This window comes from Stenella coeruleoalba (assembly GCF_951394435.1).
Source record: "Stenella coeruleoalba genome assembly, chromosome: 7".
NCBI lineage: Eukaryota > Metazoa > Chordata > Mammalia > Artiodactyla > Delphinidae > Stenella > Stenella coeruleoalba.
This window is the reverse complement of record NC_137153.1, coordinates 112,843,209-112,861,198: the sequence shown is the minus strand read 5'-3', so window position 1 is coordinate 112,861,198 and position 17,990 is coordinate 112,843,209. Positions and strand designations below refer to the sequence as shown.

General features: G+C 37.9%; 1 protein-coding gene across 7 annotated transcripts in view; it reads right to left on the bottom strand.

Annotated features, from left to right (window-relative positions):
• Positions 1 to 17,990, bottom strand: part of GAPVD1 (GTPase activating protein and VPS9 domains 1) — a 73,102-nt gene that overhangs the window by 21,423 nt on the left and 33,689 nt on the right. For 3 of the 7 annotated variants that reach the window (XM_079925841.1, XM_079925844.1, XM_079925842.1), the window contains 9 exons: positions 15,623 to 15,783; positions 13,279 to 13,408; positions 12,062 to 12,187; positions 9,942 to 10,115; positions 7,939 to 8,079; positions 6,736 to 6,870; positions 6,155 to 6,274; positions 2,682 to 2,759; positions 2,182 to 2,552 (listed from right to left, as the gene is read on the bottom strand). In XM_079925841.1, coding sequence (XP_079781967.1) covers positions 2,182 to 2,552; positions 2,682 to 2,759; positions 6,155 to 6,274; positions 6,736 to 6,870; positions 7,939 to 8,079; positions 9,942 to 10,115; positions 12,062 to 12,187; positions 13,279 to 13,408; positions 15,623 to 15,783 — 1,436 coding nt within the window. Of the gene's footprint in view, positions 1 to 1,753; positions 1,855 to 2,181; positions 2,553 to 2,681; positions 2,760 to 6,152; positions 6,275 to 6,735; positions 6,871 to 7,938; positions 8,080 to 9,941; positions 10,116 to 12,061; positions 12,188 to 13,278; positions 13,409 to 15,622; positions 15,784 to 17,990 lie in introns of those variants that run through there. The other 4 variants (XM_079925843.1, XM_079925845.1, XM_079925846.1 and 1 more) reach the window with 3 other exon arrangements.

The window sequence follows — 17,990 nt, the reverse complement described above, 5'->3', positions numbered from 1 at the left end:
GGCTCCTTGGAGAAATGGCTGATTCCAGGACTAAAGCAGACACAATACAATACAAGCTTATAACGTTTTGTTCCAGAAAGCAGAGAGATACTCAAAGAAAGATACCCAAATGTCAAAAGAACACAGGAGCCAGCTTGAAGGGGTGACCATTGGCCAAATCAGGGACAACTAGGCTTCAAAATAAATGGCTGTAACAAACGCACTGACTAAAAATAGAAAATCATGAGACCATAGATATGATTAATAAGTGGATAAATTTAAAATTTGAGAAAGAACAGGATATTTACATATTTTCAACGGCCTCTCTCCTCCCAGAAATACTTATTAATTACAAAGAGGAAAAGAGTAACTTACAGTAGTGAAGCCTGGCAGACAACACCTTCATCAAATGATCCAAGTGAACACCAGAGTAGTGGGACAAATTTAAATTGTGTGCTACCTGGTAGCATGCAGTGAAATGAACACAGTGTCACTTTAGTGATATTCCTGCCTAAGATGAATAACCCGAATCTAATCATGAGAAAATATCAAGCAGATCCAAATTGAGGGACATTCTAGAAAATAACGCCTGTAACTTTCAAGAGCATAGGGACTTCCCTGGTGGCGCAGTGGTTAAAAATCCGCCTACCAATGCAGGGGACACAGGTTCGAGCCCTGGTCCGGGAAGATCCCACATGCCGCAGAGCAACTAAGCCCGTGCACCACAACGACTGAGCCTGCATGCTGCAACTACTGAAGCCTGCGCGCCTAGACCCGTGCTCCGCGACAAGAGAAGCCACCACAACGAGAAGCCTGTGCACCACAATGAAGAGTAGCCCCCACTCACTACAACTAGAGAAAGCCCGCGCACAGCAACGAAGACCCAATGCAGCCAAAAATAAATTAATTAATTTTTTAAAAAGAGTATAAAGGTCGTGAAAGTCAAGGAGAAACTGAGGAAATGTCCTAGACTGAAAGAGACTAAAGGGACTTCCCTGGTGGTGCAGTGGTTAAGAATCCGCCTGCCAATGCAGGAGACATGGGTTCGAGCCCTGGTCCAAGAAGATCCCACATGTCACAGAGCAACTAAACCCATGCGCCACAACTACCGAGCCTGCGCTCTAGGGCCCGCGAGCCACAACTACTGAGGCCGCATGCCACAACTACTGAAGCCTGTGCGCCTAGAGCCCGTGCTCCACAACAAAGAGAAGCCCCCACTCGCTGCAACTAGAGAAAGCCTGCGCGCGACAACGAAGACCCAACGCAGCCAAAAAGAAAGAAAAAAAGCCTAAAAAGACATAACAACTAAATACAAGATGTGATTTTGAATGTGATCCTTTCATTATAAAGAATGTTACTGGGACAACAGGAGACACATGAATGGGGTATGAAAATTATCATTAATATATTGATACATTTTTTTTTAAATTTAATTTAATTTTTTTTTGCGGTACGCAGGCCTCTCACTGCTGCGGCCCCTCCTGCTGCGGAGCACAGGCTCCGGACACGCAGGCTCAGCGGCCATGGCTCACAGCCCCAGCCGCTCCACAGCATGTGGAATCCTCCTGGACCGGGGCACAAACCCGTGTCCCCTGCAGCGGCAGGCGGACTCTCAACCACTGTGCCACCAGGGAAGCGCTGATACATTATTATTAATGTATGCATTTTAATTTCCTGATGTTGATGGTTGTACTATGATGTGTAGGGGAAGGTGCTTGCTTGTAGGAAACTTACACTAAAGTATTCATAGGTGATGGAGCATTGGAGCATTAGGTTGGCAACTTACTCTCACATGGTTGCGGGGGAGGTTCTTTGTATCTACTTCCAACTTTTTAGTAACTCTGTGATTGTTTCAAAATTAAAAATAATAACGCACTGGAAAAAAAAGAAAAAAAGTACTTCCTCTAACCATTTCTGAAGGAAACTGTGAGGTTTAAATGAGATACAAAATTGCTTGGAGGAAAGTTAAAAGTATTATAAAAATGCAAGATACATTATTACAAAACCAGAGTAAAGGCTTTTTATGGGTTACGGTCGTGGACATATAGGATTGACAAATCACCTTTAATCATGACTACTGTCCACCCTTCATCGTAGATTTATATATTCCACACTTATTTCAGGTATCAAGAGAACTAGGCAGATGGAACACTAAAGCTGACCATAATTAGCAAGTTCTTCTACAAGGCCTGCGTCCCATACCTCTCCTCTTGAGGAGTCCTTACTCGGGGATGAAGATGATGAATGGGGTGCAGCCACCAAAGAAGTAGCACCAATGGCTGCGGCTTGGGGGAGTTCTCGCTCTTCATTCCCTGGACGTCGGTTCCAGCTGGGGTCACTCATAGGTCGCCGGACAGAAGACACTATATCAGAGCTCCTGCTGCGAACTAATCGCTCAGGGTAAGAATGCCTTTGCTTAAATGCCTCCATCTCAGCTGGAGTTAAGACATGGGAACTGAAGTTTGGCAACCTGGCCTCGTTTCCTCCTGCAGCTCCTTCCAGGATTGGGGGATCTGGTGGTGGATGCGATGGCCTGGCATAGTGAACCTTTGGCCTTACTACAGCAGAAGCCCCTGGAACACAGAAAAAAAGTCTGCAGCTGAGACACAACAAAGTCCAACAAAGGCATGAACAAAGGGTTTTGGTTTTGTTCTTCTGTCCATGATAAAACAAGAGTCAAAAAGTTCATTTGACTACTTTACCTTCATGTGAAGACAGTGGATCAAACATGGCAAGGAGAGACTCTGACTGAGAAGGAGGAGAGGTCAGCTGGTGGGCACCTAAAAGAGATGGGCAAACTGTGTGACCAAGTCAGAACTCATGACTCAGTAGGAGTTACAACACTGTGAAAAAGGTTCTCTTCCACAGTCTTCCTTTTTGACCAATTACAACTTGAGGGGCATATCAGAAAAAACATGATCTAATAAATAGCATATTCTGCTTACCTCAAATTCATTTTATGTTTTTGTCTACATATTTACATGGATTTTTAATTACATTTAAGTAGTCTAGCATCCACTGCCTATTACTTCTAATGGCCAAACTGTACTATGGTTAATGCAAAGAGCAGAGCCAGAAGATGTAAATCATCAAAATTTTCAGAATGTCACAAGTTCCCTGAATCTCACCTTCCCTCCACCTATAAAACTAGGGGCAATACTACCTACAGAAGGAGTATAAATAAAAAGTTGTAAAATTTGAAATTCTAATATTGCTCTCAGCAAAAGACAATTTATAAGATAACTCATAACAAAAATGAGTAATACGGGACTTCCCTGGTGGTGCAGTGGTTAAGCATCCCCCTACCAATGCAGGGGACAAGGGTTCGAGCCCTGGTCCGGGAAGATCCCACACGCTGTGGAGCAACTAAGCCCATGCGCCACAACTACTGAGCCCGCGTGCCACAAGTACTGAAGCCTGCGCGCCTAGAGCCTGTGTTCCGCAACAAGAGAAGCTACCGTAACGAGAAGCCCGCACACCGCGTCGAAGAGTAGCCCCTGCTCGCCGCAACTAGAGAAAGCCCTCGCGCAGCAACGACGACCCAACGCAGCCAATAAATAAATTAATTAATAAATAAATTTATTTAAAAAATGAGTAATACTACATTATACTACAAAACAAACTTGAACTTCTAAAGTACAATATTTTAAAACTACAGAGTAAAAGATGACTCCTCTAAGCATATGTCTATAAACAACCAAAATCAGAGATATTAAAATATGCAGAGACTAAAACTCACAAATATATAAAAGAAACCGTTCCTCTAAACTTTTTGAGTCTGAGCTCTTTTTTGATAATGAATAATAGTACTATTTTGCCATTTGATTTTCCTTTTGTTCTGTGTCTTATAATTACCTTCATTTAAAAAAATTAGAAATAGTGTATCATTATGAAAGATAGCTTAGAATATCAGTTCTCAAAATTTTGGTCTTAGGACACTTTTACATTCTTAAAATTTGTTGACCCTAAAAGCTTACTTATGTTGGTTATATCTAATGATAATTACCATATTAGAAATTAAAACTGAAAAGAATATATAAATAAAAATTTTAAACTTTTAATAAATTTTATATTAAAATTTTATGTTAATTCATTTAAATATACTTATTAAATGGTAACACAAATAACCCTTTTAAATGAAAAATAATTATATTTTCCAAAATAATAAACCAGAAGAGTGATACTTCTACATTTTTGCAAGTTCCTTCAATGTATAACTTTATAGAACACAGCTAGATTCTCATACCTGCTTCTGCTTTCAATCTGTTGCACATGTTGTTTTGGTTAAAGTATATATAAAGAAAAGCTGATCTCACAAAGATATGCAGGTAGAAAAGAGACAATATTTTAACAGCCTTTTGAGAAAACTGTGGATATTATTCTTTCATACTCTACCAAATCTTGCTAAGTTTTTTAAAGATTAGCTACCATTTGGAATCTGAAACCAAATCACTCTAATGTACTCTGTTACATTAAAATTCAATTGGTCTGTCTTGCACTTTGAATGGATCTTTTACCCAAGCGTGATTCTGTAACATCATACATTGATCATCTGGAAAATACTGGTTCAATTAGATATGCAGATCTTCCAAATGTTGACACATTTCATCATATAACATCAAAAAAAATGACATTCTTGATATCACCACCCATCTCACCAGAAAAGTTTTTAACTAGCAGGAAGTTGTCAAGCTCGTGGAGGTAGACACGAGTTTTCCAAAATTCTAATTTTTAACTGTAAGCTTGGATTTTATCATTGGCATCAAACTCTGTCCTGTCAGTTGTTTTCCTTGAAATGACAGGCTCATTTAGTTAATTTTCAAGAAATGCCTGCCAAATATCCAAGTATGAATAACTACAGTTTGTCATTCTTTCAAGTAAAAATGGTATTTCATGAAAAACAAACAAGAAAAAAAGGCAGCTACTTAGTTAGCTCTCAACTCAATCAGATAAGTGCTTTTCCTTGAGACACTTCATCGTATTTCAGAATGCAGCAGAAATGCGTTAGGGGTACTTCCTATTCCTTCACAATATTAGATAGATGTGTACTCAAGGGTTGAGATATAGCATTAAATAATTTTTACCACTTCATCAAAGACATTCATAAGTAAAGTTTGTTTTTTTTTTTTAAACTGTGAGAGAAGAATACAGTGACTGCTAGTCTGGTCTGGTGCCATTGCCTTGCTTCATGCTACGGTCTCAGCAAATTTACCCACCTTTGCAACGTCAATATGGTAGAAGGGACAATAACCTTTTATTACCGTGAAAACAGTTTTGACCTCATACCTCCCCAGCCCCCAGAGATGTCTTAAGGGCCCTCAGTGGTCCATGGACACTACACTTGAAAACGGCTGGTTTAGAACAGTGGTTCTCAGCTGGGGCTATTTTGCCCCCTAAGGGATCATTTGGCAATGTCTGGGGACATTTTTAGTTTTCATCACTGCACGAGAGGGAGGGTGATGGTGTGCTTCTGACAGAGACCAGAGAGGCTGCTAAACATCCTACAATGCACAGGACAGGCCCCCACAACAAAGAATTACCTGGTCCAAAATGTCCATAGTGTGGAGGATAAAAAACTTTGGTTTAGAATACACAAAAATGTAAAAAATGAAACAAAACAAAAAAAGTACTTCAAACCCAGTGCCCAATATATAAAACCACTACTTACTAGCACTCTGGTATTTCTTCCCAGTGCTTTCTTTAGGATAGGGTTTTTAACATTTTATTATCTTATATATAAAATTCTTTAAAAATAAAATTTCCAAGTGGTATTATGTTCTAGGTATTTCTCCAAATTATTTCATATTCTTTAAAGCATTTTAAAAATAGCTGTATAAGTTCAAATAAGTGGTTACATCAAAATTCACTTAGCCATTCTATTTTTCAGTGCTTAGGTTGGTTCTAATTTTCTGCCAATATAAATATTATGAAGAACATCTTTGTGCATAAGACTTTCTCCATACATGAACTGTTTCCTTATGACTGATTCCTGAAGTGGGCTAACTGAACCAAATTTAGCATGTGAACCTTATTTTAAGGCCTTACACACATATTGCCAAACTACACCCTGAAGTGCTGCAACAGTTGATACTATCACCAGCAATGTGTCAAAGGCTGCCAGTTTCAGCCATGGATGTGATCATTTCTAAAAGTCATTCTCATTTCCCCTTCTTACCATGAGTTACTTCATCCATGTCTGGACTAGTGACAGAATCTTTACCCCCAAAATCAGAGCTGCACTCAGATCGCAGGTCTTCAATCTTATTGGGAATATCCTCAGAGGTTGCACTTATGCCTTTAAAAAGAAATGGTAAAAAATAAACAGCAAGAACAAAATAACCACACAAAAAGTATATGAAGTTTGGAGAAATGTATACATTCTCACATTTTTTGTATCTCAGTTCTTTACATGTGAGTTGTTTGGTATTATATCCTTTATTGTACAATTGCTTAAATATATTTACCTTGATTTGTACAACATAATCAGAATTATCATGTGATGTCTAAATACAGTAGCAGAGGTTACAAGAACAGATAGAGTTATAGAGGGAACACACACAGACCATTTGTCAACTACTTTGACAGGCTCTATAACGGCACACATTAACTTCTCATAGATGTCAGGTCCCACAGTAATAAGTTTACTGGAAATTACTCAGATCTTAAATAAAATACATCTCTTTGCTATCAACTTTATAAATGGGGAGGTGGGAACACACCTTCAAATCCTTATTCCTTAAAACAAGCCAGACATACCCGACACAACACTGAGGCCTGGTGTGCTGGGGCGGGAACTGACCTCCCTGACATCCGTATCATCAGATGTGCTACCCAGTCCTGAACAGCTCTCCAGTTCTTGCAGTCGCTCCTCCTGCTTTAGATCTGGGGCCTCTAAACAGAAAAAGTGAGGTATCACATTAGTGATTCTACTAGCACATCACAGTTTCAGCTTTTGCAACCCAGATGAAGAAAGCTACCAAGGGCATGAATGAAATCAGTGTAAACAGACTTTTAAGTCTGGGCCCGTTAGCAAAGTTAGTTAGATCAAGTGTTAAAGAGGTCTAGGTTGTGATTTTCATCCTAATACAGGCCAGTTCACTGTGCGCAGATGAAAACTCTGCTTCCAGATCACTAATCTCATACAGTATTCTATTGGTTAACAAGTAAACTAAACAAGAGAATACAGAATAGCTTAGCATTAAATCAACCACTTTCTAAAAAATAACTCCTATGGATGTTCAATACTGAGCTAATCCTACTGTCTCCTTATGTAAAGGTTAGCATGTCTGAATGTGGTAACATTAAAAAACACATATCAAGATTGCTTCATCATTCTTGAGCCAAGCGATCAAAAAGAAGGTAGTTCAGATATATACTTATATTTGCATTCTGGTAGTTGACATTTAGTTGAAGACAAGGATTTATATTCATAATCAGAAAAAAAGCAGAAATGCAATACATAAGAGATAGTACAAAATACTTTATATATGTTTATAATAATCCTGCACAAAATAATTCTCAGGATTCCAGAGCCTCAATGTCAATGCATTTCAAAAATACATTAGGTATCTTTGGGTCAAGTTCTCCAAATCTAAACATGCTTACCAGGCATCCAACCACTCAGAGTGGTTGTGATAAGTTAGTGGGAGATACTGAACTCAATGTCCCACATAGAATCCTGATGAGTTACTAACGATTGCTTCCAAGATAACTGAACAGAGTCAGAAAGCACCTGCCATCTTAGCCTATGCCATCCAACACTGCATTTTTTCTTTTCTGTCCATCTTTTCTGGACAGAAAATACCCTAAACTAATTTTCCATTTGAAATTCTTAGCAATGTGATGGCCTCGTACTTGTCAAATGTATATCTGACAAAATGTACATAATATAGAAGTTAGGATACCTTACATTTAAAACTTCTGTGCAAATCAAAAAGCAAACAATGACAGCATACTAACCTGAGTCACTTGGCAATACCTCTACACTCCAAGCTTCGCTTGTTGTCTCTGATATGGTAGAACCAGTGCAGGGGTCAAGAAGCACTGACCCTGAACCTGGCAGGCACAGTAAACTGCCTAACATGTTCTCTGCTGCTGCACCTGTATAACCAGTGGGGAGTAAAGGGTTAACAAACGTCCTCAGGGAAAGAGCAGTGATGATGGAAAAAAGCCAAACACTAAGCTAACAAAATCTCTCTACTCACAAGAAAGAAGCCAAGGAAAGAGTAATTTCAATCAATAATACCACTAAAAACATAAATTTCCCACTTTGGTCACAATAACACAAGCTCCTTTTCATCAGTTTCCTACTGTTCACCTTAGTCTCCATCGAGAAAACACAGATCATTAGGACAAGTCATTTCAACTAGTTTTCACCTTGATTTTTTAGCAAATTTTACGTGTCCCTAACATCTCTCTAATATCTTAGTCCTTCAGGGATTAAAAACACTCAAACAGAGACTTTTAACCATAGAAAGTTATACTGGCCAAATATGTTTTCTTCTGGCACATTCGCCACATATTCAGAGCAATAAAATATATTTGCAGGAAAACACACATCTCCTCTGTAGCACTCATTCAACTGCAAATACAGCTTATTGCCCAAATACAGCTCACTGCCAGGAAAAACACTATTGTACTTTGACATCTGGAACAAATAATGCAAAACCAATTGAGAAATCTATTTACACTGCTTAAAAATACAAATAGAAAGATTAAACATTATTGTAAACCTGTGTTAAAAATACTCAAGTTCAGAATGCTCCACTACTTCTGATTAAACCTAATAAAAGAACAATCTTATTTCAGTAGATGAAGAACCTTTGGAAAAACTGGTAAAAGGTACCTTTTAAAGATACGTCATGGTTACCAAGGGGGAAAGATGGGGGGAGGGATAAATTAGGAGTTTGGGATTGGCATATGCACACTGCCATATATGGAATAGATGGTCAACAGGGACCTACTGTACAGCAGAGGAAACTCTGCTCAATGCTCTGTAATAACCTATATGGGGAACGAATCTGAAAAAGAATGGATATACATATAACTGAATCGCTTTGCTATACCCCTGAAACTAAGACAACACTGTACTGATAAATCAACTATACTCCAATATAAAATAAAAGTTAAATTTAAAAATTTAGAAAATAAAGATGCATCATGAAATAATTACAAATAAAATAATGTCTGGAACCTGCCTGATTAACCTGTGATTACATAATCGGGGGAGGGGATAACAAGGTGGGAGAAGAGATGAAACAAAACTGGCCATGTATGTATGTGTAATTGGTGAAGCTCAGTGATGGGTACACGGTGTTCATTATACTGTTCTCTCTTGTATTTGTTTGAAATGTTCCATGATTTAAAAAGAAAATAAAGATGGTGATTACAAGACTGTATGAATCTTTCAGAACAGACAGAACAATATCCTAAAAAGGGTAAATTTTAACGTATGTAAATTGTACCTCGATAAACTTGATATAAAAAAAAGAAAAAAAGAAAACACTGGTCATTCTTTGGAACTGAATTAAACCTTCCAGAAGTAAACTCGGTTTTTAGAGAATCTCAGTATCATATTATTCTGAAAGATTTTATGGCTATAACCTGTAAGAATTTTCACGTTAGGGCAAGGTGTTTAGTCTCAAAAGAAGAATATGTTAATCATAGACTGAGAACATATACTATGTCCTGCAAACAAGAATTGACAAGAAGTTGATTCAAAAGACTGTTTTTTCTTTTTTTGCAGGGGGAGGGGCACTTAAATGTAGACAGGGGAAAATACTACCTATATTTAAGTAAAGAAAAAAGAAATACACAAATGCCTTGTCACATACAATTACCTCAGTTTCCCAGTTACTGCTAACATACACACCACGTTTGTCAGAGCACTGAAGTTCCCTCCCATGAGGGGTGGGTGGATATGAATAAACAGCAATCTTCCAGAGACATTAAATAGCAGTTACCTGCGATTTCTTGCAAGCGATCTTCATCAATGTTAGGGTCAAAATCACTTCCCAAGACATCTGTACTCCACGTCTCACTCACTGTTTCTGATATATCCCTATCATCTGTCAGTCCCATCATGTCACGAATTTCAAACTTCCTTAGCTTATCATCGAGATTATCCTGGGTTGTAGCTATCAAAAACAAAATTAAGCACTTAAAAAATGGTAGCACAGCTATCATTTTTTTATATCAACTTTAAAGACCTTTTTGTCTTTGAACTTCAAGTTACATATTTTAACATTAACACTCAGCACATAGTACTAAAACACTGAATTATTCCCTCACGGATGTACTCTTTCCCTCTCTGAATTGAGTTCTGCATATGTCCTCCCCCTTCCAGTAAATTAACTGGGGCCATCCATGCAATCAGTTGTCTCCCTGTCCTCTAGAGTGTGACTTTGGTCAAGAATTGGGATATATTCCCCTTTCTCTGAATTTGCACAGGCCTGGTTCCTTGCTTTGTCCAAAAGGTAAGGAGGAAGTGTGCCAGTTGTGAGTTTAGGCCTCAAGAGAGAACTTAGAAACCTCTGCTCTTTCTCATCCTTGTTCTCTCATGAGGACAAGCTGAAACCAGTCTGCTGGAGGATGAGGAACCACATGGAACAAAGCAAAGGTCATCCTAGATGAGCCAGCTCCCCAGTGACCAACGGACCCCCAGCTAAGATTAGCAGAGCTACCTACTCAACCATGACGACGAGAGATGCATGAATGAGCCCGGTCCAAATCAGAACCACCACCTGGCTGACCCACAGACTTGAGAGCAAAAATAAATGTTTATTGTTTTAAGGCACCAAGTTTTGGGGTGCTTTGTTATGCAGCATTATTGTGGCAATAATTAACAGATAAACCCATACCAAAACAAAAAAACGTGAAGCCTTAACCACTGGACCACCAGGGAAGTCCCCACTCACTTCTTAACCTAGGATTCACGAGTGTAAACTGCCAACCACCCATATCAGAATCACCTAGACGGCTTGTTAAAGAGGTGATATTCTCTCTATCTTAAGCTAATATTATTTTAGGTTTCTGTTATCTGCAGAAATTTTAATCCTAAATAATATAGTGACAAACTGATCCAGCAAAAACATAGCATTACTTTTATTCACCCCACACATAACCCAGTTGGCAATACTCTTTTCCTTTCCAAAAATAGACTGATCCAGGATTTCTAGAAATGAGACATGGGAAATGCCTTTTTTCCCCCCTAACTCCCCAGGTGATTTTTACACACACTAAAGTCACTGCCTCAAATCCAGTTGAGGGCATCTGCCCTCAACATTCCTCTGAAAGCCACCACTGATCTGTAAATGGACAAATCCAAAGGACTTTTTCATGTTAATCTTCCTAAAGCACAAAAGGGATCCATCTACTTTTCAGCCTTACCTCACCCTATTACCCTACTTGACAGTTCCTGAGTAAGTACTATGGCTTCCCACCTCCCTGACTTGCTTATACTACTATTCCTTCACCTAGAATATCTCTAGTTTCAGCCAATGCAATGCCAGCCAGGCTTTGAGGTTTTTATTTTCTCCCAATAAGCTTTTCCCTACACTTTCAACCACATGTATTTCTCACTCAGAACTGCCAAAGCACTTTTATGATAATTTTAATCATTCGTGTGTCATTCTCTCCCTGTTCTAAGTTCCTTGAGCTCTGCGTATTTATCTTAGTATCCCTTAAAAATTTAATATTACAGAATTGAAACACCATATATTACAGAATTCAAGCAATTCATTTTAACTATTCTATGTAATTTTAGCCTGAATAATCCACTTAGCAACTAAACACACTTTTTTTTTTTTTTGGCCAAGCCGCGAGGCTTGCAGGACCTTAGTTCCCCAACCAGGGACTGATGCTGGGCCACCGCAGTGAAACTGCTGAGTCCTAACCACTGGACCGCCAGGGAATTGCCAACTAAACACATTTTTAAGACCTGAAGGAACTATGAGTAAATGCAAGTTTAATGGTCATTATATAATCAACTGAACACAGCCAACTTACATGGAAACAGATTGTTTATTCTGCAACCAGGTAAATTCTTTTGCTGCTTGAACAGCTGAATTCAACCTCACTTTACCTTGCTCGTGCTCTAATAGCTGTAGAGCTTCAACTCCATTACTCCCAGAAGGTCCTGCTCCAAGTTCTGATACAGATTCCCCTTCCAGGTCTAGTGAGGATACTGAATTAGAACGATTTGAAGGACCTAGAGAAACGTTTATACTGTGAGTGAGCTTTTTTTGACAGTCATGAGCCACCATGTAATTTTTCATGCCTTGATAAGAGACTAAAAAGACTGATTAAAGTGCTTTTAATACTGTTAAGCCCTATAAATAAACACGCCCTTTAAGCCAGAATTTCTGCTTTTAGAAATTTATCCTAAGGAACTAATCAAAAATTCACCTAAGGTCGCTTGTTACAGTGCTTCTTACAATGTCTGAAAAGTGAAAGCAATCTACATGTGTAATCACAGAAGAATGTTTAAATTATGATAAATGCCCAACTGAAGTTAAAGAAAATAGACATTAAAAACCATGTTATTTAAGAATGCTAAATTACAAAGGGAAATGTTACTGTTATATTGTTAAACAAAAAAAGGTTACAAAACAGCCTAAGCCTAATTTTGCTATAAATAAACCAAAATGTTAACTGTTATTAACAGAATGGTAGGGTCACAGATGGTTCAATTTTTCCTTCATTTTCTAGAATGAATGTACACTACTTATGTTTTCAAAAGTGAGAAAAAAAGGAAAAGTTATTACCATCTATGTTTATTTTAAAATGTTAGTCAAACTGAAACTTTTTCATTAAAAAAGCTTGTTCTAGCGCATGGAGTGACATATTCTCACTTTACAATCTTGCCTTTTAATTTTTTTTATTCCTATCCTACTTCCATTGTATCTTTCTGCTTCATTAAAACATTAGCAGTATACACAACACCCTGAAATACTAGTGAGTCAATTTTTTTCCATTTAGACATGCATTATATCCCTCTAAAGGAGCTCTACAAGCTTTGGTATATGTTAATACTAGTGAAATAAAACTTGGTATTATTCAAGTCTCAAAGCAGACTTAGATCGTCTCCATTTTATATGACCAAAGGTCTCTTGCAATGTCAATTTTATTCAAAGAAACAATCTTTACAGCCAACTGTTCAAGATCATTAGAGGAAAACTTCATTACGCTCCTCAGTGAGAGGCACAGGTGGCATAATTGTAATTTTTAAGGCTCCTTTAAAGAACACAAAACAAAATATTACTTGAATCACACAACTCCTTGAATGAAGTAACCCTTCACCTTCAGATATTCCTTCCAGATTATCACTGCAGAGGGAAAAGCGCAAGGTTTTATCAGGTTTACCGTGGAGTTTGTTTTCATCGACAGGGACATCTCCTTGTCCTCCATCCGAAAGCTGCATGTTTAGGACCTGAAAAATAAAATGCCATTAGTTTATCACAACTGAGAGATTATTGATAAGAAAACAAACCATGGCAAATGCATATTTAAGTTCGTCTTAATATTAAATTATCATTTTTAACTGAAAACCCATTTATAGGGCTCCAATCAAGTTTTTAAGTACCCCTGGGATAAAAGTGTACCAGTTAGAAGAACTGAGCCTATGTCTTTCCATCACCCTACCAGTTTCAGCAACTGAACAGGCAACTGGACATCGATGAGCAGTGATTAGGTTTGCAGGTGTCAGAGGCTTCAGACTCAGCAGTCCGGTCCTCCCAGTTCTGCCATGGGCCAACTATGTAAACTTGGATAAGTATTTTAAGCTCTCTGAGCCTCATCTTCTTCATCTATAAAATGGTGATAGTAACAGTATATATGCCATGGAGTTGTTGAGGATTAAACAAAAAGATGCACATAAAGCATTTGGCACAGTAAAGTGACATATTAATTTTGTGTGCATTTTTCTAAAAGTTAATAAACTAATTAATAGGAAAAAAACATGTAAACAAATTATTTTGTAGGCACCAGAATTAATCAGTCTAGTTAGAACCTCCACTTGATCACCATACACACGGCCACAAAGTCCATACCAGAAGCCGAAGTATGACTTCTATGCCACATCTAGCTCAGAGCTGATTGCCTTTTTACAGAGCTTTCTATCTGTTAGATGATTTCCAAATAACAATTACTTCTCACTCCCCACAAACCTCATAACTCAGCTCTGTATGTGTATCTCCAACTTAATGAAGAACTGTGTGCTTTGCTGGATGTCACAGCATGTATTAAGCACACCTGGAACTTGAACTCACAACCACTGGGTTCCTAGGCTGCTGCTGGAATGCGAAGAAGAGTGTCCTCAATTAAAAAGAAAAAACAACACAAAGCCAAAAAAAAAGGAAGAAAATCCTTAAGTCGCTGTTTTGACCCTGCATTTAAATCAGTAAATTAAAGGTTTTCTAATGGCTCCATCTATTTATTCATGTGATGCTTTTAAAAGGTCATTTAAAAATAGAATCTTTTCCCTGTTTGCTTGAAATTAAATGCAGACATAAAGATTTTACATTTTGTATTTGTAAGATAACTTGAGCCTTCCCACTCATCAGAGTGAGCAATGTGCAATGAATCTTCAGGAAAAATCCATCTAAAGGCCTTGAGAGTGGTATGAATTAATGAAAAACAAAAGGATCATACCACAATCTAGATATTACCCTGCGCAGGAATGCTGGCGGCTGTCTTCAAGGCTGCCATTGGGGTGGGGGGTCGGGGGACAGTAACAGGGGGAGTAAAATGCCACAGACTCTCTTACTGAAACGCAGCAGTTCTTTTCTTCATTAAGCATTTCCCCTGGTTGCCACAAGTTTATTACATTCTAGAGTTCCCAAAAAGTTGATTCTGACAGTTTTTGCCAGCTTATTCACTTTGAATGTGTGTGGGGGGACAGGGTTGTGGATTTTGATGGTCCTCTTTCCTACAAGTCACGCCACTTAATCAACCACCATCATCACTGTATCAACCACTATAACTGGTCCCTTCTTCCCAGGCCAGGAATAGGCTTTGTTGAATGCTTCTTTCTCAAGAGGTCACAATCTATGACAAGAGGCTCCTATGTTTAGAGAGTCAAAACTTCTTTCCTCTTGCTTCTGTCCCAAGTTCTTCTGTTTACAAATATCTTAAAACTGATTCTCATATCCCCAACCCCATTTCCTTAAAATATTTTACTTAGTTTTCCTTTCAATTATCTCTTCCATTTCTTCCCAACCAGTCAAAGAACAGAAATTATTTCTAAATACTGTTTGGCTCTTTAAAGCAGGAATACCACTACTATATCATTAAAAAGAAAAGAAACATAAAATATTTCCTACAGGTCACTGGAAAAGTCTCTTCAATTTCCACAACACAATTTCCTGGTTTCCTGCCTCTTCTACTACTATTAGGAAAATTCCTTTTGGTATGGATCTGGTTATCAACTACAGTGCCACAGGTTTATTAATGTGAAGGACCTCCAGAACTGTTCACAGGGAGTTGAGCATTTGATGGGGTATCATGGCAGACCCACTGAAGATAATGAAAAATATTTGTTAAATGTATACTGATTTATAGAAGCAAGTGACCTTTACTGAGAAGAAAAGAATCTGAAGTTCTTAACATTAATAGCTACAAGTTAAGGGTAACAATACAGTCATACCTCATTTTCTGACATCATCCCTGGAGTAAGCTGGGGACCTGTTCCTAAGGAAATGACCAACACCTCTTCTGGCTGCACTTCCTGGATGGTTTCTTGAGCTGATCCTTCATGGTCCATATGTAAGTCCATCAGAACATTGGTGCGGCTTCTGCTCCGAGTTGCTAATAAAACAATTTCAAGTAAGATAATTTAGAGAAAAAGACAAAATGAAGAAAATGGCACATTAATACAAAAATATATTTTCTATTAATGTAGAACATTTGCACATGCACAAAAAGAGTGGTGAGAATATGAATTTAAAAAAAAAAAAAAAACCCATATCTTCCCAGCTACTCTACTAATGACTAATACAAATTCTCCTTCAAAACTGATCAACAGAAACAATGATCCATGTTCACCTGACAGGGAGTGACACAGTTTACACGTGCAGAACAGCAAACACGTCCCAATCAATTTAAGACTCAGGAGTGACAAGAAAAGCATTATTTTATTCCTTATCTTTTCAAGGTATAATAACTTCAACTATTTCTCCAACAAAATGATTTAGCTGCCACAGGTCTCCCTTACTAATAACTAAACTTAAAAGCATTAGAAAATTTCACATAGAAATCTGATAGCCATAAAAAGTTATACACGTCGGCAACTGCTGACAAAACCAGAATCAGTTTTTGAAAACACAGTTTTTCCTGAAATGTATTAACCTCTTCCTAAGGATGCAGAAGAGTTCTCTTTGTTTGAATGTAAGTTTCCTTTCTGCTTTATGGGAACATTCTAAATTAATGAAGGATCTAATTACTTTGGGGTGTTTTTCCCCTACTTATAAGTAAAGAAGTAATACCTTTTTCTAAAGTAATCCATACTATAGATCGTACAAGAACTTTTGCTTTTGGTGGGTTTTTGTGTTTGTTTGTTTGTTTGTTTTGTTTTCTGGCTGCACTGAGCAGCCTGTGGGATCTTAGTTTCCCAACCAAGGATCAAACCCGGGCCCTCGGTAGTGAAAGCACGGAGTCCCAACCACTGGACTGCCAGGGAATTCCCTTACAAGAACTTTTGGAAACTGAAAGATTTAGATAGTTTGTGACAATTTCTCTATGAACTTTAGTCTTCTGTGGTAAGTGTCAGGTTGTTTTCAGAGGACAATAAGATTCAGTACAACCAGAATACTAAATAGATACTCCTTCAGGGCAAATAAAAGTGCAGACATCAAGCACAAACACTCAATTATAATAAAAGTCTTTCAACTTCAGTTTTGGTGAAAGCTGACCTACTTGAAGACAGAGCTATAAACAATCATGTTCTCTCCACAATGCTGTAGATCAGTTCATCAATCACTCTTACTTTCAAAACTCAAAGCACACATCAACTTCCAAAAGTCTAAAATAGGTTCACTTACACCTTTCTTTGCTGACCCTCACTGTCTTCTCTTGAATTGTAAACTTAACTTCAACTTTATGAACAACTACGTGAATCTTAAGGAACAAACTTCATAATTTATAAAAATGCAAGTAATCAAAATTTATGTACCAATTTACATAAAGCAAAAGCAACATGCACATGGAGCAAAAGTTCATAAACTATTTCTTAAATAAAAGTTACATAAGAAAAGGAACAGCCTATTACCCACCAAAAGGGGTTACTAGAGTAATAATATGAGCAGTAAGATTGGTGGCTAAGGAATCCCAGACAGTTATGGCTGCGAACTGTTGTCCTGGGTTGTGAAAGCATTAAACAGAAAGAAAATCAACCCTCTGAATAATGGACACATCTTTTAAAATATGAAATAAGTTCAATGACCAGGTCACATGACTATACAAAATAATACTGGGCAAACATTTGAAATTTACTTTCCATTATACTCTTATTTAATGAATGACACTCTGGATGAAAAGAAACGAAATAACACGAGTGAATCATGGAAAAAAGAATCTCTGGTTTACCAAAAATCATTTATTTCTTCATGTTAAAAAAGTGCTAATAGCCTATAATATTAAAAATCATTCCATGTCAGGTTTACTTTTTTTCTATTTATAATTCTGAAAATTGACGTTTTGAGATGATGAAAGCCAAAGACTTGAAGAATATGATGCCACATTCATGTTGATAATATTATTCCATATTATGTTAAAAGTAAGGTAGATTAATTTTAAGAAACTGACAATTCTTAACAAATCAGCTCATGGGAGTTTAAAAATGAAATCCCATTATTCAGAATGTATAAAATATAGGGCTTTCCCTGGTGGCGCAGTGGTTGAGAGTTCACCTGCTGATGCAGGGGACACGGGTTCATGCCCCGGTCCAGGAGGATCCCACATGCTGTGGAGCGGCTAGGCCCATGAGCCATGGCCGCTGAGCCTGCGCGTCCGGAGCC